Source organism: Zalophus californianus, chromosome 3 (genome assembly GCF_009762305.2).
Source record: "Zalophus californianus isolate mZalCal1 chromosome 3, mZalCal1.pri.v2, whole genome shotgun sequence".
Classification (NCBI taxonomy): domain Eukaryota; kingdom Metazoa; phylum Chordata; class Mammalia; order Carnivora; family Otariidae; genus Zalophus; species Zalophus californianus.
In genome coordinates, this window is record NC_045597.1 from 158,187,920 (window position 1) to 158,213,758 (window position 25,839).

At 36.2% G+C, this 25,839-nt stretch overlaps 1 protein-coding gene across 5 annotated transcripts in view; it reads left to right on the top strand.

Moving 5' to 3' along the window:
- Positions 1 to 25,839, top strand: part of PLCL1 (phospholipase C like 1 (inactive)) — a 339,289-nt gene that overhangs the window by 230,041 nt on the left and 83,409 nt on the right. For all 5 annotated transcript variants that reach the window (XM_027590767.2, XM_027590766.2, XM_027590770.2 and 2 more), the window contains exons 2-3: positions 20,806 to 23,280; positions 25,623 to 25,826. In XM_027590767.2, coding sequence (XP_027446568.1) covers positions 20,806 to 23,280; positions 25,623 to 25,826 — 2,679 coding nt within the window. The remainder of the gene's footprint in view (positions 1 to 20,805; positions 23,281 to 25,622; positions 25,827 to 25,839) is intronic.

Sequence of the window (25,839 nt, forward strand, 5' to 3'; positions counted from 1 at the left end):
TCTTTCTTTCCCAGCAGTACAATAGTGAAAAAAACAAAACCCCCTTTGATTCATCTATCTCTCTCCCCAGACTTTGCTCTGTTTCTTCATTCCCCTCCTCAATCAAATTCTTATATTCTCTACACATTCATTCTTCAATCTACTGCTCTCTACTCTCTACATCCACCACTCCACTGATACTGCTTTAAGATCACCAGTAGCATTCATATTATCACATCCATTGGAGACCTTTCTTCATTGTGCAAGACTTCTTACTAGGGTTCACTACAGCTGACCACCCCTTCCTTCTTGCAATGTTCTGTTCTCTTGGCTGTCATGACAACTTACTCTTTTGGTTTCCTCCTACTGCTTTGGCTTTCATTATCTATCTTCTTTGTAAGTTTTTCTTCTAACCGATCTCAAAATGTACTGTCACAAAGGTCAGTGTTAGATACGTTTCTCTTTTTATTCTGTTTCTGAAAGTTATCTCATCTAGTCCTATGGCTTCAGATACCACAGATAACCCAACCGTTCCCAGTGCCCAGATTTATATCTTGAACCCAGATGTCTATCCCGAGATCTAGTTCCATTTTGCAACTGCATTCTCAACACCTCCAGAGCCACTCACAAATCTGTTCCTTCTAGTCTTTTCTGCTTCTACAAATGGCTCCTCCAGTCTCTCAGTTGCTCAAACCAGAGATCTGGGGAGTCTTTCGTAGTAGCCCCATCTCCCTCTCCCCGGTGCTTCCAGCCTACTTCTAGTAAGTCTTCAAATAAAACCATTTCTCTTGTTCCCACCTGAGGTCTTCTGTGTTCACCATCTGAGAGACAGTCCCTTAATAGTGCTATACCCCAAATCCATTCTCCAGCAGCTAGATTTTTTTTTTTAAGTAAGAACTTTTAGCTCTCTGACTTAACATCTCTGTAGAATAAATTCCAGATTTTTTGGAAATGGCTTTCACAACCCCACCTGATCTGCCTTCTCCCTGACCCTCCAGCTTCATTTTATTTTTGCCCTTCTGTCACTATGGGTTTGCTACACAGGCCTGCCATTAGCACAGTTACTTTAGGACCTTCCCTTGTTTTTCTTCTGCACAGAATGTTCTTCCCACACTACTTGCCTGGCAATTTGCCTAGTTTAAATGTTAGTTCCTCAGGAGACTTATGGGACCCCAGTCCAATCTAAAGTAGCCTCCCTACCTAAAATATTTTCTTTTGGTGCATTTCTGACTATCTTTAATTACATGTCTGTGTGATTGTCCTTTGATATATCTTTCTACTACAAGTGACATCGAGCTGCGTACCTGCCTGCTTACCTAGATGAGTGCCTGGCACAAAATTATGGCTCTCTAAGTGTATGTTGAAGGAATTTAAAATATCCCAAAATTACGAAGAATTCTCCACACCATATCCTCCTTTTTAGGGGCATTTTTGCCAAGTAACATAGCACTGCTGGGAAGAAATAACTTGAATAAGTGACATTCCCCTTTATTCAACATTCAGTCAGAAAAAATAGCTAGAGTTGTAAAACTTGCATTCCTTACCATGGTGAAGGGGTGAGAAGATACTCTGGGAACTAGAAAAATATAGTAGTAAAATGCAGAGGTAGTGTGAGCTTATAGAAATAAATTCAACGAGGAATAGGAATATCTGGGTCTGGCATCCAGCTCTGCCACTGATTTATATGTTTTTGGCAAGGTATTCAGTCTCCTTGTGTCCTGGATTTTCTCATCTTTAAAATCGTGTGGAGATCTCATGAAAAAAATGAATGTGGACACCCTTTGAAAGGTATAAAACTTCTTAGAAATGTGATATGCTCTTACTCTCCTTATTTTGACTTTCATTTATGAACATAAAACAGCTTGACTTGGAGGTTGTTAAAACAATAATGAATTTAGTCACTGTCATAGATGGGACTAGCTGTTCCTTTCTCTCACTTCATAAAAGTTGCTATGAAGAAACCACCTAGGGATGATAATATGAAAGTATAGTGAGTGTAGTGAATTCATTATGGATTTCCTTTGTAATTTTTTGCAAGCCTTCCTGATAGCAATGCTAATTAAATTTAAATATGTTGGGGGTGTCAAGTCTCTTTTTCTAAGAGATTAATTAGAGATTAGTCTCTAAGCTATTTGTAAATTACCATGCTTTTTCATTGTAAAGTGTTTAGTAAAAATGCTGTTTTAGGAAAATGATTATAGATTATAAATGATTTTATTAAGTACTTTATTTCCCTGTCATTCTACCAGTTTTATAGTAATAAGTGACTTTAATATCCTTTTTCACTGATAATATAAATGAGATCTATGAGATGAAGCATTATTTTGAAACAAATTTAATTTAATTGACCCAGCATGGCTTGGAATTTTTGCTGCCTAGGATCCTTTCATGATTAAATACTAAAGAAGAATCTGTAATGTGAATACTTTTATTTCTTCACCATGGGATTCACACTCCCTGGGATAAAATATCCTTTTCAGAGAACATTAGTAGACATATTAGAAATTTATTCTCTCGGGAGTTGTACCAGTTTCATCAACAAATGGGAATTCAAAGTTCTTTAGTAAAACTAATGAATGACCTTATATACAATAACAACAACAAAACCCCCACACAATTCAAACTGTCTCTTAAATATCTTTGTGTTCAGACAAATTGATAGCCGAGAGATCAGTATGTGTTACTAGAGTCCTGCAAATGCTGTGGTTTTTTTTATATATAAAGACTTATTAAATAATACATTTTTAAAAAGATTTTATTTATTTATTTGACAGAGAGTGACACAGCGAGAGAGGGAACACAAGCAGGGGGAGTGGGAGAGGGAGAAGCAGGCTTCCTGCTGAGCAGGGAGCCCAAGGTGGGGCTCGATCCCAGGACCCTGCTGGGATCATGACCTGAGCCCAGGACAGACGACTGAGCCACCCAGGTGCCTCAAATGCTGTGATGTTCATCTTGTTTTTAAAACTGTTAAGATGAACAAGTCTAACTATTTCAAATTTTACAGGGTTTTGTAAACTCTCAGTGCCAAGAAAATAAGCCACCTGGCAGTTTTTTAAAAACAATGAACCAATACTTAAGAATATGTACTAGAATTCACTGTTAGTATTTCAAGTGAATTTGGCTCAGATTTACATGGGCTATGACAGCATTTTTATTCTGGTTACCATTTCTGATTTTCTTATGATTATATTCTCATGCTGCAAATTATATTCTCATGAGGCAATTTCTAGTGGTAACTGAGCAGATTTTGTGTATTTTAATATATTGACAACCATTATTTTTCCTGAAAGTGTAAAAATGACTCAGAAAAATACTTAACTATTTTAAGTAGCATTCAAGGTAGAATACTGAGTTCATTAGTTGAATTTCCTAAGGTTCACAAGTTAAATCTAGAGAGTTAAGTATAGTTGGTAGAAGAGTGCTTTAAATGGCAAGGATGGACAGACATTATGCACTGGGATAAGAAATCTCTATTAAGAAGAGATGTTATAGCTATAATTAAAGAAATAAAGGAGTATGGGTTAGGTAACAATGAAAGATTTTGTGCACTGTTTTCTGAAGATATGAGAATGTGTTAAAGAGGGCAGAATGCAAAGGTAGGGGCGCCTGGGTGGCTCAGTCGGTTAAGCGTCACCTCTAGCTCAGGTCATGATCCCAGAGTTCTGGGAGCCTGCTTCTCCCTCTCTCTCTACCCGCTGCTCCCCTTGCTTGTGCTTTCTCTCTGTCAAATAAATAAGTAAAATCTTAACAAAAAAAAAAGAATGCAAAAGTGAATTTGGAGTCACTTATCTAGAAAAGAAAATAGAGGGTTAGGCTAAGGCTAGCTGTGGAGAATTTTGAAGGCTACACTTTGTACTCGATGAAAATGGTTGAAATTTTTATAATTAGTATGTGTGCTCTGAAAGATTAAAGTTCTTGTAACCTATATGGAATTCTTGCTGAATCCAATTTCTTTGAAATATATTTAAGTCCTAATTTAATACAGCAGGTTTGAATCTCATCGGTGGAGTGCATTTAATTGAAATCAAATTGATTTAAACAACTAGTTAGGAAATCTCAGTTTAATCTCTTTTCTTCCTCTGGGAACATTCATCTGCTTATATCTATTCTCAAAGCTTAGAGGTAGCAAAAGTTTAAGAGGAGACATACTGTACATTTTCATTTAAATTAATTGTTTTAAGTAGTTATGAGATTAATTTCATAGATACATTATAAAATTTTATTGTGTTTTGGACATTTTTTCCACCAAGGCTAATTAGAGTCAATAGTTCTAAAATGTAAGATTCTAAAATAATTTCCAAATGAAGATTTATCCTGATACTTAAAGGTTATTTTGTTATACTGTAATAGGGATGCATTGACCAGTCCCAAGAACAATGAACATTTAAGATATTATATTTAACTAAAATAACATTGGTGTAATATTTTAATAAAAATAAGCACAATGCACTTTGACATTGTAACCATTTTCGTTATACCTCAAGTCTTAAGATAGATATCATTAATTATCTCTACAAAGTATAACTTTCTGATAATTAATGAGATAATTATAAGACTAATTCTATGGAAATACCTTTAACATGTTTCCTCATAATATATGCTAATATATGTTAATTTAAAATAATTTGAGCAATACAGAGAAAACTAATTCCATAACTTTGCTCATTTCCCCCTAGAGGTAACTAACTATTACTGATGGAATCTATTCTTCCAGATTTGCCATATATAAATTATGATCTCATACTCTATGTACTTTTTATAATACCTACTTTTTAAGTACAGACACACACACAGATTATCCTTTTTAAGATTTATAGATCTGTGTCATCCATTATTAGTGCTGCGTAGAATCCTGTGGCATTAATGTACCATAATTTATTTTGCCAGTCCTTACTGGGGGTAGGAGTTCATTAGTTTACTTTATTTTCTGGTATCATCAACAGAGTGGCATTGAACTGCCTTGTACTTATATCTTGGTTCATTTGTTCAAATACTTTCTTTTCTTTTTTTTTTTCAAAGATTTTATTTATTTGTTTGACAGAGAGAAACACAGCGAGAGAGGGAACATATATGTATATGAATTCTCTTCTCTCTGAGAAAGCTAATTAGAAGGATTTTACTTTATTATTGAAGTATAGTTGGCATATAATGTTATATTAGTTTCAGGTGTACAACATAGTGATTTGAGAATTCTATATTACTCAGGGATCACCTCAATAAGTGTAGTCAACCAAATGTCACCAGACAACATTATTGCAATATTATTGACCATATTCCTTTTTTTTTTTTAAAGATTATTTATTTATTTATTTGACAGAGAGAGAGAGACAGTGAGAGAGGGAACACAAGCAGGGGGAGTGGGAGAGGGAGAAACAGGCCTCCCGCCGAGCAGGGAGCCTGATGCGGGGCTCGATCCCAGAACCCTGGGATCATGCCCTGAGCTGAAGGCAGACACTTAACGACTGAGCCACCCAGGTGCCCCTCAAATATTATCTTAAGATAAATTTTCAAAATGATATTGCTAGATCAAAATAGATGCATACTTAACGTTTTAAAACATATTGCTACATTGCCCTCCAGAAAAATTGTACCAATTTATATTGAGCATAACATTGAAAATTCGTTTTCCCGTTATCTCACATTTTTTAACCTTTGATAATCTAACAGGCAAAAAAAATAATTTTATTGTTTATTTGTTTAATAACATTTTGTTTATTTATAAGGTGTGTTTGAACATCTTTTCATATAATTTTGAAGCAGTCATATAATTTTGTAAATCTATCTTTTCCAAAATTGGTTTGTGAACAATTTTTGTAAATTAAGAAACATATAGCAAATATTTTCCATTTTGTGGGTTTTTTGTTTTTGTTTTTTTAATTTGGACATGGTTTTAAGTTTTATGTGTTTTTTTTTCAGTGTTTTCCAGTATGGTTTCTGGCCTTGATATGTTTATTAAGAAGAGATTTTTCGCCGTCCAAATTATGCAAATATATTTACAGATTTTTCTAGTACTTACATATTTTATTTAATCTTTAATCTAAAATTATTTTTTGGTCTGGCATAAAGGAAAAATCTAGTTTTTTTTGTTCAAATGGATAGTGAATTTTTTCATCATTAATAATTGAATAATATTGTTTCCTTTGTTATTTGAAATGCCACTTCCATCTCCCACTGGGCTTTTTATAACAATTTTTTTTATTTGTCTACTAATTAGTGGAATTTTGTCAATATTACTTTCCAGTTAAGTATTTTTTCTGTTTTCATTTATTTGATCCTTCTTTTTTGACTTTAAATGAAATAAAATTCTATACAATATTTGCAGATATCTTATTGAGTTTGTTCTTGGCTGGATTACAATACCTTTTGTTAATTTGAGTAGGAGTCCCCTCACCTCCACCCACCTATGTCATTACATTTAGAAGCAGGCTGATGTATAAGACTTTTTTTTTTTTAAGGATTTATTCATTTATTTTATTTTTTATTTTTTTAAAGATTTATTTTATTTTTTTAAGTATCAAGGATCTTTATTCTCAAACCTAATGTTCAATCTGTGTCTGCAGATAACATGTCACTATTTTGAGAACGCCTCCATTCTTTGCAAGTCTTTAGCCACAAGGTTACACCTTATTCTCATCATAACAAGTTAAATGAATCAGATCGAAAGAGGATTAAGGAGATACACTGAAGATAAAAGCAAAAGGCAACAAACATTTTACAAGCTTATCATCCTAGTTACCCCAAAGGTTAAGTTTCAAATTTATAAGAGTAATGACAGAACCATATGATTTCAGTGAAAATCAACACAAGTTAGATCTTTAAAAAAAAAAGAGGGCCAGGGATCAATTCAGAAATACTAAGTCAGGCAAGCATGCAAACTTCAGAGTATAAAAAATGCTTATTGACAGAGAGAGACACAGTGAGAGGGGGAACACAAGCAGGGGGAGTGGGAGAGGGAGAAGCAGGCTTCCCGCAGAGCAGGGAGCCCGATGTAGGGCTCGATCCCAGGACCCCGGGATCATGACCTGAGCTGAAGGCAGATGCTTAACAACTGAGCCACCCAGGCGCCCCTTATTCATTTATTTTAGAGAGAGACAGAGAATGAGTGGAAAAGGCAGAGGGAGAGGGAGAGAGAATCTCAAGCAGACTTCTTTGCTGAGTGTGAGGCCTAACCCCAAGATCTTGACCTGAGCTGAAACCAAGAGATGGCCACTTAACCAACTGTGCCACCCAGGTGCCCCTAATTTTTTTATTGTTTATATTTTATTTTGCCACCATCACTTTTATTAGTTCTGATCATTTTTCAGTTGATCATTTTGGATTTTCTAGGTATATAATTATATTCTCTGTAAATAGTAATGATCTTTCACCTCCTTTACAATATTTTACACTTAATTTCTTATCCTTGTCTTATTGTTTTGGTTTAAATATCCAAAATTATGTTCAAATATAGAGCAAATAATAAGGTTTTTGTTTTGTTTCTTTTTTGTTTTAATGAGAATGCTTCTAAATTTTTACCAGTTGGTATATTTCCTCTAGGATTCTGAAATAGGATTTTGGTCATGTTAAGGAAGTTTTCTTCTTTTCTCATTTTATAGAGAGTTTTGCTGGGAATTAATGTTGTATTTTATCAATTGCCTTTTGGGGAATTTATAGGCATAATCCTATTGTTTTTCTCTTTTAACCATTTATTTATTGAAATTGATGGCATGCCTAATGTTGATCCATTCTTACATTCCTGGAATAAAACCTTTCCTTTTGAAGAATTTATTGCTCTTTTAATACATTCCCATGCTTTACTTATATTCTTAACTGAGATTGTATCTAAAATTCTGTTTTGGCAGTTTTATGCTTTTCAAAGTGCTTTAGCATGCTTTATTTCCTTGGATCCTTGAGATAGCCCTATGATTTCAGCTAGGAATTATATTCTTTTGACAAATAAAAACAATAGACATAGAACTTTTGCACAAAAAGTCGTGTAAGTAGGTGGAGATGATGAGACTAAAATCCATTAGTCCCTAATCCAATGCTTTAGGGAAGGAATTTAATTATTTCAGTAATTTCTATCAAAAGGTATTTATGGGGTGCCTGGTGGCTCAGTCAGTTAAATGTCTGCCTTCGGCTCAGGTCATGATCCCAGGGTCCTGGGAATCAAGTCAGCATTGGCTCCCTGCTCTGCAGGGAGTCTGCTTCTCCCTCTGCCTGCCGCTCCCCCTGCTTGTACGCTCTCTCTCTCTTTCTCAAATTAATAAATAAAATCTTTAAAAAAGTTATTTATGGACTCTGAGTTTTATTATCACAAATAAAAACTATCCTTAACAGTTTCCTTTTACATTTTTCTAAATTAAGACAATTATTTGGTTCCACTTTGACCATGGCAACCGTCACTGGGTTATCAGTGGTTGGGCAGGGGTGAGGCATTCATCCTTAGAGTCTTTGTGCTGAGAATATGCATTCTCTGAGAACTGCCATCTGTTTGTTGCACATGGACAGATGCTGATGTTCAGTTAATCAGAGTCATACAATAAGGATTAAAGTGCTAGACGGTTCTAAACCCATTCCGGAAGTTATGGATAAAACTTGAAACCTTTAATCAGATTCATCTTGATGTTCAGGTCAGGTTGGCTATTTGAGCCAAAGCTTTTATATCTCTAAGGTCATTAATCCTGAAGAGCATATTCAATTATCACTATAAGAGAGAAAAAGCATTAAGAATGTGTTTGCACATTGCATTGGGTCAAGAGAATTTTTATTTTATTTGTAGTTCATGGATCTATCCTTATAAAAAGCTTAGAGATTTCTTTTAGATATTTATTACAGAAAAATACTCAACTGGGAAGTTTAAAGTAATTTAAATGTAAGTTTTAGAATCTATAAAGACTTAATACAAGTGCAAGAAATGGTCCACTTGTTAACATATACATATATTTATTAAATGGCAGACTAGACTTCTCCAAATCCAGGAAGAATGGATTTAGTCTATAAATGAATTGTTTCTTAAGTTTGAATAGAATTGTGCTTTTATTAAATTGACATTTAATCTCCATGTCCCAAGTCACACAAATTTAGAAAATGGGTTTTTAAAAATACATTCATTGTTTTTAAATTTTCTGTAGGATTTTTTTTCTTAATGAGAAACCTACATGTATCTATTACTATATAGTACAATGGCACTGATTCCATCTCTAAGAAATATTATTAATAGTTATGTTTTCTATATACCCTATTTGGAACTTATAAATGATATATATGTATATATTTACTCTGAAATCTTGTCCTTACCAAATATTGCACAAAAAACTATGAATTCCTAGAAGACCATTTTTTGAATTCTATTTTTGTTAATAAAACTTTATGCTATGAAGCTAGGCTGATTATATCTCTTATTTCCATTTAGTCTAATATAACTCTAAATGATTTTCTTTTTAGTTGAGATATAATTGATATATAACATGTTATTAGTTTTTAGGTGTACAACATAATGATTTGATATATGTGTATTTGTGAAATGATTACTAGAATAAGTTTATTTAACATTCCTCACCACACAGTTACAGTATTTTTCTTGTGATGAGAACTTTTAAGATCTACTCTCCTAGCAACTTTCAAATTCTGAATGAATTTTTTTATTTCTATGAGTGTTTCTGAAACTCGACTCTACTAACACCCTATGATAACAAGTGGTAGAACTCTATAGTATTGAAATATACTTTTCACTTTTAAATATGCTTTATTCAAATTTGGATGATTAGAGGAAATGCCAGTGACTAAAACCAATGTCAATAATACATTGGTGTCTCATATTTGATGGTAAATATAACCCTTAAACATTGAAAAGTTACAATGAAGGACAAACTGTTCTGTAAACTGGCTATTTAGCACCAAATGAAAAATAGAAAATTTTGTCAGGAACATTTTTGAAATGAACTCTATCTGAGAATGTTCCATTCTGTTGATATTTTGATTTTTCAGATCAAGTAAATTTAAGTAAATATGCAACATTAGTTGAGTGAAAAAAATCATGCATGTATAATTATGCATTCAAAATTATGCCTAGATTTGAAGGCCTAACCACATTTATCAATTTCTGATGGATACCTCAATAAAGCATCGAGTTATGGGCTTATACCTATGAACTAATTAGGGCATTACGTTCAATCTCTACAATAATACACTGGAAGAGATGGATTAGATACAGGCATTAAAAGAATACGTTTACTTATTCTTCATTACAGACTTTCTTTAGGGACCATGTCAAGCGGTTTTCCATAAGGAGCACCTCTCGGGAATCCTCACACCAAAAACAACAGTCTATGCTGCTATAAGTTCAGCCAGATCCTCAGGCCCTGCTGTGTGGGGAGTCTCGCAAGAGAGGACAGAATCCTATCTCAGTCTCCAGGCCCACTTGGTTCTTGGCACCGATGAATTGTATTGTTTTTGAGTGTGAGGTGGACATCTGTCTTGGACATGTCATTCCTCGGAGGCTGTTGAATAATCGTTAGGTACCTTTTATTAGTATCCACTTCCCTTTGTTCATACTGACGCTTCTAAGGCACAGTAATGTAACAAATTCTCCTGGGATTTATAATAAGCAAAAGCATGTATTACATGCGACAGTTGGGGTTAGTTGAAAAAGGTCATGTTTTTGACTAGAAAAATGGGAGTGTTAATGCTCCTTGTAACTGTATACACAGTAGTGGATCATGAAGGATACAAGCAGAGATTAGTAACATTTAAGTGAGAAACAAGGCCTTTTCCATGAAAACTGTTGACACTATAAAGGAACATCTGTGCTTGTGGACTTGAGGGGAAGTAAGTTGAGAATACAAAGTCTGTCAGTCAGTAAGGTTTCACAACAAACAACCACAGGGTTTGTGCCCTAATGCTGTAAGGGAAAACAGAAATGGCAGCAATCAATGAAACTATAGAAGGAATTGAACATCTGGAGGACGTGGGCTTCTGAAGCTGTTACCTGGCTGGATCTCCTGACCTACATGGAGTAATTTCCGTACAGATGAAAAAAAATTCAAACAAATGAAATAGTCTTTGATTTTACCTGTGACTGTTGATCTGCAATGAACAGTCAGTAATTTTATTAGGTTTAATGGTTTTGCTTCTTGAATGAATCACAGAGATGAAGCATATAGAAAAGGTATAGGGAGAGAGAATTCTTCACCTTTACTGTTGTTGAATAAACATCATATAAGTAGGTTTGTTTCAGATCTTTAATAAATAACATTTAAGTATATAAAATCAGGATATGATATTCTTTAAACTGTGACACAGAGAGGATATTTTGGGGTTGTTTACTAATTACTCTTACCATTTTTTGAGTCAATTTCTTCCCAGTTTTTGTTAAAAATTTCAAACCAAAGCCTTGTTAGTTTGAGACAAACATTATTGTCTAGAGGAGGATAAAGAAACCTTTGTCTCAAAAATGAAAACCATAGAATTGTGACTCCTTAATCTTGATTTTGCAATTCCAGTTATTTTATCAGGCATTATAAAATCATTAATCTACTGAAAATCCAGTACTATTCTGGTGAATAAAATGCTTTGCTGTCTTTTAGCACTTACAGTGACCCTGCCCCTTATCCACAGGAGATATGTTCAAGGACCCCTAGTGGATGCCTGAAACCACAGATAGTACTGACCTTATAGATAACTATGTTTGTTCCTATATACACATCCAATAATAAAGTTCAGTTTAATACATTAGGTACAGTAAGAGATTAGCAATAATAACTAATAAAAAACAATTGTAGCTACATAGTGTAATGAAAACTATGTGAATATGGTCTCAAAATATCTTATTGTGCTGTACTCACCCCTCTTCTTCCTGTGATGATTGTTGCAATAATAAAATGCCTATATGATGAGATGAAGCGAGGTGAATGATGGAGGCACGGTGACATGGTTGTTAGGTTACTATTGACCTTCTGACAGTATGTCAGAGGAGGATCATTTACTTCTATGCCTTGTTTAACTGAAAAGTAAAACTGCAGATAAGGGGGACACCCTGCTAGGGAACATGGCAACAGGATCTTGGTGTCACTAAGCCTGCCTGATGCCATCTTCTGGGTTCCTGCAGCAAACTTTTACAAACCACACTGTTAGTGACAAGGTCTTTCTAGCACATCTAGGAATAACGGAGTTCTAGGTCGAGCTGTGTGATTTAAGATTTATTTCCATGACATAAATTATATGGAGGCTCCATGTGGAAGTTGTATTCATTTTCTTGTCAAATGGCAATGCTTTTTTTTTTTTAAGATTTTATTTATTTATTTGACAGAGAGAGGACACAGCAAAAGCAGGAACACAAGCAGGGGGAGTGGGAGAGGGAGAGCAGGCTTCCCGCCGAGCAGGGAGCCCGATGTGGGACTCGATCCCAGGACCCTGGGATCATGACCTGAGCCGAAAGCAGATGCTTAAACCGACTGAGCCACCCAGGCGCCCAAATGGCAATGCTTTTAACTTATTTTTCTGAAGACCAGCTTTATAGATTTTGGACATTTCTTCAATGCCTTGTTTGCACCTTGTCTGTTTTTCAATATCTCAGTAAAGGCTCTAATGTTAAAGATATATAACTATATATAAGTTGACATAGTACTTCTTTTTCATATTGCCCTTATCAGCTTCTGTTCCCCTTTGTGGTCTTGGTTATTCAGCATTCTTAATGTTATGTAAAGTTGCTTATTTATTTATTAAATGTTTGTGGATTTTATTTATTTTTTATTTAGTAATCTTTTACACCTAACGTGGGGGCTCAAATTCACAATCCTGAGATCAGAGTCGCATGCTCTACTGATGAACTAGCCAGGCACCCCTGTTTTTCTCTATTTAGAAGCATTTGTTATATGCTTTTCTCGAATTATCAAATTTGATAATTTTGTCATTGTTTTTACTAACTTTATCATTTATAAAAACCTGTATATTAAAAGAGTGATGGAGACAAAGCATTTATTCCAGGCAACATTACTTTTGGGGTTAATGATTATTCAAAGAACCGGCCACTAGGACAGTGCCATAGTAGGTACTTGATCTTTGTATAATCAAATGCTCTATTTTGAATAATATATTGGACATGCATAATAAGAGTCATACTTTCAGGAAAGCCCTGGATAGAAACCATGTAGCAAAAGAGCTTGAGATAATAATTTTTATTGAGTCATTTCTTAACGAGTTCTGAGTGAATGATTGCAGTGAGATTTAGCACAAAGGAACCTTCCTCTGCTCAGCAAAACAAATCAATGGTACTAAGAACCTACCCTGAATGGACTTTCTACACTCTATGCCCATGTTTGCCTGTAGAATATCAGTTATTTTTGCTTTCAAATGAGAAGAGTCATATAAGAGAAGATGTTATTTCTTTTTTTTAAGAGAAGATGTCATTTTAGAGAATATTTAGATTGTCACTGGCTTCCTATAATTCAACTAGTTTTCTATCTCTGCCACAGTGTATACATATTGGAGTAGGTTTCCTAAAGAAGATGGCTTTAATTTAGTGTATTTTATTAAATGGATCACCTTTTATAAATGAGATGCATGTTAAATACAGATATAAAACTTAATTCGTCAAGAGATATGTGCATGCATACTGTTAGCATTGCCTTAATTGATTCTTTAGTTGAATTATAAGGTGTTGTAGGGAATGAATGTTTTCTTTATGGATAATAAAATAGCTATTCAGCTTCTAACCAGCTAGGCTTAGGGAGCCACCAGGGAGAGCCAATGGTACACAAAGCTTGGGTCAGGCTCCACCCACTTCTCAGCAGTGGATATCAGGACCTCTACCCCCACTGCACCACAGAGTGACTTTAGGTGGGTCACGTGGTATTAATCAGAAGTAAGTCATGTCACCTCTTGGTGACTTTACATTACGTAATTTGAGTTTACTATGAGAAAATAACTTTGGAAATTTTAACGGTATAATTCTACAGGTGTGCAACCTTCCCTTACCTGAAACTTGACGGCAACAGGTATAGTGAGGATACAACCTCCCCCACCTCCTTGAGTTTTTGTGTGAAGAGGTTAGGCCTTGTATGTGGGGCGTGGGCTTTCTCTAGATGGCCTAACTGCCAAACATGGATGTGGATTTGGGCACTGGCACATTGGACAGGATATATTAGATATATGTGTATATTATATATTATATATATATATATATATATATATATATAGACCTAAATTTCCATTCCTTGAGCTATCACCATTCCAAGTTAATAAAGCCAGCACCTTTGAGACTAGTTTTCTCCTGGATGATCACTCTTGGCCTCTGCCTGTTGTTCCAGTCTCAGTTGGAGCCAATCTACCCCTCATTTATGCTAGAGTCCTCCTGGCCTTCTTTCCCACCAAAGAACATTATACCTGCTACTCCCTTTTCTTGAAACCCTTTGCTCTCACCCTCATCACTTGTCCTCACCATCTTGAAGGCAAAAGTAAGACATTCTCTCACGATGGGGCACCTGGGTGGCTCAGTTCGTTTTGTATTTGCCTTCAGCGCAGGTCGTGATCCCAGGGTCCTGGGCTTGAGCCCCACGTTGGGCTCCCTGCTCAGCGGGGAGTCTGCTTTTCCCTCTTCCTCTGCCCATCCCTCTGCTTGTGCTCTCCCTCTTTCTCTCCCTCTCTTGTTTTCTCTCAAATAAATAAATAAAATCTTAAAAAAATAAAGACATTCTCTAATCAGAGTTACCAGCAGACATTTGAACAGCTAAATCCAGTAAGCCATCTTAACATCTTATTTTCTGGCACTCACTCCTGTAAGTCTATTCTTTGGCTTCTGTGATGGGTCACGCTCCTGGTCCTCTTATTCCTCAAACTTTTATAAAGTCTTCTCCTCTGCCTAGTCTTTTCACCTAGATGGCCCATAGTCATCTAAAAATTTCACCACGGCCCAAAGTAAACCCTGTTTCCCTCCCACTTCACCTCTCCTGATAATCCATATCGCAGCAATATTTTCATTCACTTCTCACTCAAACCAAAAATCTAGGAGTCATCCTAGACCCAGTGAAAGACTTTGATTTTACCTCCCACTTTTTTTTTTTTTACCTGTAGTATTTAAGAATGCTTTCATATATTTTTACATGATTAACAATTAATTTTAGAAAATAAAATATACAATCTGAAGTTAATTGTTATGTCACCTTTCCCAAAATATTCTTCTATCTTCATTACATATATTTTATTTTTTTTTATTTTTATTGTTATGTTAATCACCATATATTACATCATTAGTTTTTTGATGCAGTGTTCCATGATTCATTGTTTGTTCATAACACCCAGTGCTCCATGCAGAACGTGCCCTCCTCAATACCCATCACCAGGCTAACCCATCCCCCTCCCCCCCTCCCCTTAGAACCCTCAGTTTGTTTTTCAGAGTCCATCATCTCTCCATGGTTCGTCTCCCCCTCTGACATACTCCCTTTTCTTCCTCTCCTGTTATCTTCTTCTTTTTCTTTTTTCTTAAAATATGTTGCATTATTTGTTTCAGAAGTACAGATCTGTGATTCAACAGTCTTGCACAATTCACAGTGCTCACCGTTAGCACATACCCTCCCCAATGTCTATCGCACAGCCACCCCATCCCTCCCACCCCCAACCACTCCCAGTAACATTCAGTTTGTTTCCTGAGATTAAGAATTCCTCATATCAGTGAGGGTCATATGATACATGTCTTTCTCTGATTGACTTATTTCACTCAGCATAACACCCTCCAGTTCCATCCACGTCGTGGCAAATGGCAAGATCTCATTCCTTTTGATGGCTGCATAATATTCCATTGTGTATATATATACCACATCTTCATTATCCATTCATCTGTTGATGGACCATCTTGGCTCTTTCCACAGTTTTGTCTCTTGTGGACATTGCTGCTATAAACATTGGGGTGCACAATACCCCTTCGGATCCCTACATTTGTATCTTTGGGGTAAATACCCAGTAGTGCAAATGCTGGATCGTATGGTAGCTCTATTTTCAACTGTTTGAGGAACCTCCATTATTGTTTTCCAGAGTGGTTGCAACCAGCTTGCATTCCCACCAACAGTGTAGGAGGGTTCCCCTTTTCTCCGCATCCCCGCCAACATCTGTCTTACTGACTTGTTAATTTTAGCCATTCTGACTGGTTGCGAAGTGGTATCTCATTGAGCTTTTGATTTGGATTTCCTGATGCAGAGTGATGTTGGGCACTTTTTCATGTGTCTGTTGGCCAAAATAAATGATATCTTTTAAAAAAATAAATGGAAAGTCCTCATACTTTATGATAATCTCCTTATAATAATGACCTTATGACTATAGGAGTCAATTCAATTATCTAGTGAACTGGAAGATGACAAAAGCACACCTGAACTGACAACAAACTTTGTTTCTCATGGAAAGTGCCAAAAGCACCTGTCTTTCCATTATATAGATAACTGCAAGTGGATTTCTCTCATTCCATCATCAGATATTTTTTTGTATTTATCAACAGGAAGATCTATTACCAACACTTCAATATTTTCATTTGGGGATATCTCCTGTCTGTGTACCTGAACAGTTCCCCTTCTCCACCACCAATCTGCCAAGATCTTCTTGAGGGGGAAACACAGATGTGAGGCTATGGGCTCGGCAAAGAGGCCGTGGTGGTGATGAAGCTCAGAAGGAGATTTGGAGTTGTCCATCTTCCTTGTCCACTCAATACAATCCCACCCCCCCTTCCCTCTCAGCTTTTCAGAGCTAATGCATAGCATGACCATTGAAAACAAACAGACTTAGAGAAATATCGGAGTCCCTGAAAATTTTCCAGCATATTTTGAATAGAAATAATCTTGACTCTAGTCAGTAGCAGACAAGCTAATTATTTGTTCACATGTGTTTTTGCCAGTTTTTGGCTCATTTGGGGGCTTGTAATAATTTTGGAGTTTGTCCTTCGTGAGTTGAAACCTGAGTGTATTTTTTCTGCTAGTTCCATGTTTTAAGGCATTTTGGGATAAGTTTTGTAATCATGTGGGAATTAGAGGTCAAAACAGGAAATAAGCATTTTGGAGCAGGTCAATTCTTTCCTAGGCTACATAGAAAGCATTTATCTCTTGAAGGCTTATCTTACTAGGAGAGAAAGTCTTGATTTAAGGAGATGCCACCACAGAGAAGAGAGGCTTGTAAGAGAGGCTCGTAAGAGAAAGCTCTTCTGATAACAGTACTTTTGTTCTCGTGAACAGTGGTTCAAGTCAAGTGTGAAGTGTTAAGACTGTAAAGGTTGGTGTGGTACCAAACGTCGGGCATGGGAACTATATACATGCATTTACAGCAACACTAATTTCCCACTTAAGGTTTGTTAGCAACTATTAGAGGTTTTATAATTCTGTTGACAATAATCTTTCTTGGAAGATGACCTGCTTTATATAAAAATAATTTTTTTTGTGAAAGATCTCATTAGTTTAAAAGCCTAGTCAAATGGTAGCTTTAAAAGCTGAGTCACAGTCTAATTTACTATCACAATTCAGTTTCCCTCTTTATTTTACTTGATAGAGTAACCTTTTCTCAGCAGTGCCATTAGGTGCCTGCCTTCATGGTGTGGAAAAATACACACATACATCTGAGATTTTTGAGCATGTGGGTTGTGATGAATTTAAATGTGTTCTAATGGTGCAACTGCATATAAACAGCTGAGGATTTATACTTGTTTTTTAACTTAAGGATGAGGAAATTTACTACTATGGGATAATTAAAAATAACAACTCTCTGGAAAAGCAAGAGCTAAATTGTTAAATGCCAGGGCATCAAGAAGCAATATTCTGTAATCTATACAGAATTCTTTTTTATTCTGTAAATAAATTGGGTAATATATATCTTTGTCACTTGAAGATCAGATATATATTTGAGTTAATGAATCATCCCACCAACATTCCATAACTAAAGCAAATTTTGTTTTCTTTTCACGGGCAAGGTTTTAGTCAATTGAATAATAAATCATCCTGCCTTTTCCTGAATCACAGGATAAGGAGGCTCTTATAGGCAGGATCACAATTAAATAAGGCCTTAGGGGAGACAGTCTACCCTGTTTTAAAAGAATGCCAGTGAAGGAGACAGCCCAGACCACTTTGGTCATACTTCTCAGGGCTTAAAATAGAAATATCATGTGTCTGTTTTAAAATATTTTCTGTTTATCGCTGAAGATTTGTCTTAAATGCTCAGAGGTCAAGAATGAATCAACTTCTTGATAACCCCCAATATCCTGGTCAAGTCCTGCAGTGACCAGGTATATGAAGAAATGTACTTCTTTCAAAAAGAGTAACCTTATAAGCATTTACAGTTTACAAAGAATATTCAGAAACACTTTTTCTTTTGAGTCTCTCAGCAACACTATTATATAAAAGAATTATTGATTCCTATTGAGAAGCAGAAATTAAGATTCAGAGAGGCTAAGTGACTTACCCAAGTCATAGATCTACTGAACGGAATAATCACAGCTTGAGACTAGTTAGTTTTGTATAAGGACATTGCCTTTTGCATTCCACACTTCGCTGACTCTTTGACATGCTTATAAAATCAGGCACTGTAAACATGCCTTAAGGCGTGTTTGGGAAATTTGTTCCTGGGAGAATTATCTGAGTCGATGATCTGGTTGTGAGCATTATTAACTTTAATCTATGGTCTGAACAGAAGGAAGTATAAAAAAATATCCAGTTTTAAGTGGCACTGGTCAGATGTTCAGTGTAAATGAATTAGAAGTGATTGAAATAGCAGACAATTTGGGACTAAGTTGACATCTATTATCTTATGAATATAAGGACCAGACCTGTAATTTGAGAAAGACAGTATGTGAGAAGGCCTAGATACACCTAAGAAGGAAATAGTCACAAGGAATAATTAACCTGCTTAAGGCACACTAATCTGAACAGAGAAGGTCTAATGCCCTGTTAACTCTGTTGTTCAGCAAAGGGCGAAGTGGGCTGAGGACACAGAGATTCTGTGAGAGTAAGATCCAATGACACTTAAAGAGAGGGGGAAAATGTGAGGTGCAAGTGTTCTCTGTGAAATTCTATGGCAGACAGCTTGGAAATGTAATTTACATTGGGAGAACATTAAAAGTTAGTGGAACCATTTAGATTTCTGTTTGGTTCTATGCTGTGGCTGCTAATAGCATTATACCGAAATGTGGGTATTGATTCTCATAAAGTTCATTCAAACTGTTTACCTTAGTCTGAAAATTTGCTCTAGTTAGAGTCATTTGTCTGTTGTTAGCTCTCAGTCTGACTTTCAAGACACTTACATTCTTCAAAATAGTCTGAGGAAAAAAAGTGACTTTTAGTTAAGGTTTATTGCCAGCCCTTTTTTTTTAATTGTTTTTATTAACATATAATGTATTATTTGTTTCAGGGGTACAGGTCTGTGATTCATCAGTCTTACACAATTCACAGTGCTCACCATAGCACATACCATCCCCAGTGTGCATCACCCAGCCACCCCATCCCTCCCACCCCCCTCCACTCCAGCAACCCTCAGTTTGTTTCCTGAGATTAAGAGTCTCTTATGGTTTGTCTCCCTCTCTGGTTTTGTCTTGTTTAATTTTTCCCTCCCTTCCCCTATGATCCTCTGTCTTGTTTCTCAAATTCCTCATGTCAGTGAGATCATATGATACTTGTCTTTCTCTGATTGACTTATTTCGCTTAGCATAATACCCTCTAGTTCCATCCACGTTGTTGCAAATTTCATCTTTTTGATGGCTGTATAATATTCCAGTGTATGTGTGTGTGTGTGTGTGTGTGTGTGTGTGTGTGTGTGTGTGTGTGTGTGTACCACATCTTTATCCATTCATCTGTTGATGGACATGTAGGCTCTTTCCATAGTTTCGCCATTGTGGACATTGCTGCTATAAACATTGGGGTGCACATGCCCCTTCAGATCACTACATTTGTATCTTTGGGGTAAATACCCAGTAGTGCAATTGCTGAGTTGTAGGGTAGCTCTATTTTCAACTTTTTGAGGAACTTCCATACTGTTTTCCAGAGTGGCTGCACCAGCTTGTATTACCACCAACAGTGTGAGAGGGTTCCCCTTTCTCCGCATCCTCCCCAACATCTGTCATTTCCTGACTTGTTAATTTTAGCCATCTGACTTGTGTGATGTGGTATCTCCTTGAGGTTTTGATTTGTATTTCCCTGATGCCAAGGGATGTTGAGCACTTTTTCATGTGTTTGTTGGCCATTTGGATGTCTTCTTTGCAGAAATGTCTGTTCATGTCTTCTGCCCATTTCTTGATTGGATTATTTGTTCTTTGGGTGTTGATTTGATAAATTCTTTATAGATTTTTAGATACTAGCCCTTTATCTGATATGTCATTTGCAAATATCTTCTCCCATTCTGTCTGTTGTCTATTGCCAGTCCTTTTTGATGTAAAGCATATGAAGGCAAAAATCTTTTATTTGGACTAGTTTTAAGTTTAAAACTTAAACTATTGCTTAGTATAAATGAGGAAAACTTTTTAAAGAAATCCAGCATTATTTCTTTCACATATCTGTAGGGATTTGAGCTAGGTTGTTAAAGTACCAACATGTAGAGGTTCTTAGGAAATCCGCTTTAATGAACAGATGAGTGATTTGTAGTTAATAGTTTATTTTATTTCAAAGAACATGAGGCATTTGAAAAATAAGTTTTTTTTTCTGAACCTAATAATATCAATTTTCTCAGCAATTCTTCTTTTTTTGGAACAGTGAAAATGTGAATTTTAAGCTAGCTTCTAGGTCCAAATAATTATAATATCTGAGTGGAGTCTGAGGAGTTCATAGAGTGTTATCAAATTTGTCTTTTTTCTAAGGAAAATTGATTCATTATTTTCAAATTATTTTACAGGATCCTTCAAACCAAAAATGTGGTGGAAGAAAGAAAACAGTGTCTTTCAGCAGCATGCCATCGGAAAAGAAAATTAGCAGTGCGAGTGACTGCATCAGCTTCATGCAAGCTGGCTGTGAATTGAAGAAGGTCCGGCCAAATTCTCGTATTTATAACCGTTTTTTCACTCTGGACACAGACCTCCAAGCTCTTCGCTGGGAACCTTCCAAGAAAGACCTTGAGAAAGCTAAGCTTGACATTTCTGCTATAAAAGAGATCAGATTGGGGAAGAACACAGAAACATTTAGAAACAATGGCCTCGCTGACCAGATTTGTGAGGACTGTGCCTTTTCTATACTCCATGGGGAAAACTATGAGTCTCTGGACCTAGTTGCCAATTCAGCAGATGTAGCAAATATCTGGGTGTCAGGTTTACGGTACCTGGTTTCTCGAAGTAAGCAACCCCTTGACTTTATGGAGGGCAACCAGAACACACCAAGGTTCATGTGGTTGAAAACAGTGTTTGAAGCGGCAGATGTTGATGGGAATGGGATTATGTTGGAAGACACCTCTGTAGAGTTGATAAAACAACTCAACCCTACCTTGAAGGAATCCAAGATCAGGTTAAAGTTTAAAGAAATCCAGAAGAGCAAAGAAAAACTAACTACACGAGTGACGGAAGAGGAATTTTGTGAGGCTTTTTGTGAACTTTGCACCAGGCCAGAAGTATATTTCTTACTGGTCCAGATATCTAAGAACAAAGAATATTTGGATGCCAATGATCTCATGCTCTTTTTAGAAGCTGAGCAAGGAGTCACCCATATTACTGAGGATATGTGCTTAGACATTATTCGGAGATATGAACTTTCCGAAGAGGGTCGTCAAAAAGGGTTTCTTGCAATTGATGGCTTTACCCAGTATCTGTTGTCACCAGAATGTGACATTTTTGATCCTGAGCAAAAAAAGGTTGCCCAAGATATGACCCAGCCACTATCTCACTACTACATCAATGCTTCGCACAACACCTATCTCATAGAAGACCAGTTCAGGGGGCCAGCTGATATTAATGGGTACGTTAGAGCTTTGAAAATGGGCTGTCGAAGCATTGAACTTGATGTTAGTGATGGTTCAGACAATGAGCCAATCCTTTGTAATCGAAATAATGTGACGACACATCTTTCTTTTAGAAGTGTCATAGAGGTGATAAATAAATTTGCCTTCATTGCTTCTGAATACCCACTCATTCTTTGCCTGGGAAATCACTGCTCCCTACCACAGCAAAAGATAATGGCTCAACTGATGAAAAAGGTTTTTGGCGATAAGCTCTATACTGAGGCACCTTTGCCATCAGAAACCTACCTCCCATCACCGGGAAAATTGAAAAGAATGATTATTGTGAAAGGAAAGAAATTGCCTTCTGACCCAGATGTTTTGGAAGGAGAAGTAACAGATGAAGATGAAGAAGCAGAAATGTCTCGAAGGCTGTCGGTAGATTACAATGGCGAGCAGAAACAAATCTTGCTGTGTAGGGAACTCTCCGATTTGGTATCCATCTGCAAGTCTGTTCAGTATAGGGATTTTGAACTGTCTATGAAAAGCCAAAACTATTGGGAAATGTGTTCATTTAGCGAAACAGAGGCCAGCCGAATTGCAAATGAGTACCCAGAGGATTTTGTAAATTATAATAAGAGATTCTTATCGAGAATCTATCCAAGTGCCATGAGGATCGATTCCAGTAACTTGAATCCACAGGACTTTTGGAATTGTGGCTGTCAGATTGTGGCAATGAATTTTCAGACTCCAGGTCCAATGATGGACCTTCACACAGGCTGGTTTCTTCAAAACGGAGGATGTGGTTATGTTCTAAGGCCATCCATCATGCGAGATGAAGTTTCTTACTTCAGTGCAAACACAAAGGGCATCGTACCTGGGGTGTCTCCTCTTGCTCTTCATATCAAGATCATCAGTGGTCAGAATTTTCCAAAGCCCAAAGGAGCTTGTGCCAAAGGAGATGTCATAGATCCCTATGTTTGTATAGAGATACATGGAATTCCAGCAGACTGTTCAGAACAAAGAACTAAAACTGTCCAACAGAACAGTGATAACCCTATTTTTGATGAAACTTTTGAGTTTCAAGTAAACCTACCTGAGCTGGCCATGATTCGTTTTGTTGTTCTGGATGATGACTACATTGGGGATGAGTTTATAGGACAATATACAATACCGTTTGAATGTTTGCAGCCTGGATATCGGCATGTTCCCCTGCGCTCTTTTGTGGGTGACATCATGGAGCATGTAACCCTTTTTGTCCACATAGCAATAACTAATCGAAGTGGAGGAGGAAAGGCACAGAAGCGCAGCCTGTCAGTGAGAATGGGGAAGAAAGTTCGAGAATATACCATGCTCAGGAATATCGGCCTTAAGACCATAGATGACATCTTTAAAATAGCAGTTCATCCCTTACGAGAAGCCATAGATATGAGAGAAAATATGCAGGTAGGAAAAATCCCAAGCTCTTCTTCCCTACCCCTACTTCTTCCTACCTCTCCCTTACTGGTGAACACTGTGTTTTACTAGTGATCTGATTCCTCAAAAAATTATCAGAAAAGTTGTATAAACCCATGTACCACTGAATTAAGTATTGCCTGTGATAAAGCAGATATATTTTATGTACCTAATTGTGAATGAATGCTGTGTTAAATTTGGCCTGAACTAAACCAGTTAATATAAATGCTTTATGGATCCATTAAATATCCCTGCCACATAACCAATATGGGATTGTGTATATGAAACAATATGGGATATAAAATATTATATGTATGTGCAATATATATTATATATACAGACAGACAATACTAATTATAAATATATATGTTAAATATTTGCAGATATGAACATGAAAGGGAATTTGAAGTCATAGAAACAAATGTAATGCCTATTAGGTTATTTTAGTTGTTTAAGTGTATGACAACAACAATAGTAAATTACTCCCCACAAGAGCAAACACAACTAAACAAACAATAGTCAGCACTTGAACTTGTTGAAAACTATGTAGTCTTCTCTTAGAAAAGTGGTTTAATTGAAAGAACCTGAATTCTGGCTTAAATTCTATCCCCTTGTGATCTTGAGCAAATTATTTCAGATCTCTGATCATCAGTTTTCTCCACATAAGGTAAGAAAAATAGTAATACATCACAGAATTATTATCAGAATTAAATGACAATGTATATAAATTGCCCACTCCTGGCATGTGGAAATTCAACATTAGTTTCTTTTCCTTCATTAATTCTTGTAATCATAGATGTTTGCCAATTTCTTTCTTGACTGCTATAGAATATATCTATTCTAGGGTCATGTTACTGAGAAACAACCAAACAACAAATACTAAGTTCCTGCAATGTGCAAAGAGGTGTTGGTCGGCAGAAGAAGTTAGCAGTCTGAGAACAAAACAAGAGAGGAATATTTTTCAATGCAGTTTATTTGCTCCTTTAGCTAACATTTTAATAGTAATTCTCACCAAACAGTCCCTACTTTCAAGATAGGAAACAAGCTTGAAGAAGTTAAGTGATTTCCCAAATATTGGAGTTAGTAAATAGGAATGTTGGACTTTAAATCCAGAATGGCCTACTACTACCAAAACTCATGATCATTCATGGTTTTTAGTCATGTGATGCTGAATCTCAAACCCATCATTTGGTGAAGACTTTACTTTTACATTATTTCACAGACAAATTCCAGAGAAGACTTAAAATCAGTTTTAAATAGCTGAAGTGGTGGAACAGTATGGTACGTAAATCACACATAAATACTTAGATTGTAAGCATTTTATTTGAAGTGGTTGCCTTAGCCACTATTTCAAAAATAGGTTCCAAATATTACCATTTTCTATCTGACTTTTTCTGACATAATTCAAAACTATTATAAATCCCTGTATTAGATTACTTGTACATCATTTCCACATCTTACTTCACATATTAGAAATCAATTTTATTTATTTCTATGTAATTCTTGAAATATATCCTTTACACATACTATGTTTTTAAAATGCATCGTAAGGAGAGTTGGTTATGGATAAAGCTTTTTCCAGGTAATACTGATAATTTATATCACCTTAACATAAAGTCTTTTGGGTTAAGGATTATTTGGAGCCTAATCAGTAGAAAAATGAAATACCATGATTGTTGCTAAATTCATTCGACATATAATAGGTTAGGTACTGCTCGCTGTTAATAAAACATGAAATAGTTATAATTTCTATTTCAAATGAATTTTAAAAGCCTGTAAAACATGGACAAATGTAGCTCTACATGAAATTTGTTTTAGTATGTGCATCTGTCAGGTGCATTTCTGATGGGATGACAAAGAAATACAACTGATGGTTAGTCGAATGCACATCGGTGAGTAATTGCAGCCTGCTACCTTGAGGGGAAAAGCCCGGAGGAGATGTACACCAATGTATAATCACTGGCATGTTTTTATGATCATCATGATACAAATCGAATAAGATATTCACAACCAGCCAAGGCTAATTTGTGTGAATATTCCAATGCTCTGCTTTGAAAAGCACTGTGTAGCCTTGGTTCACAATCAGCTTTGCTTTAATGGCATTTTTGTGGCAGTTGCTAAAAATTGACAAAGATGAAGTGTAATAGTGAATTAGTTCTGTGTGCTTTCTTGGTGCACGTTACACTTCTGGTTGATTATAATTCAGTTTCCTCCAAATTACATATGTATCGGACGGTATACTTTTAATGAATATACTTTTGTGTAAATCTAGAAGTGCTGGGGGTGATGTGTCATGTGGTTAGAAGTCTAATTGCATGTTTGCTTCCCCACAGAATGCCATAGTGTCTATTAAGGAACTGTGTGGACTTCCTCCAATTGCCAGTCTGAAACAGTGCCTGTTGACCCTGTCCTCTCGACTCATCACCAGTGATAATACTCCTTCAGTCTCTCTTGTGATGAAAGACAACTTTCCTTATCTGGAGCCTCTGGGGGCAATTCCAGATGTGCAGAAAAAAATGCTGGCTGCTTATGATCTGGTAGGAAATTGTG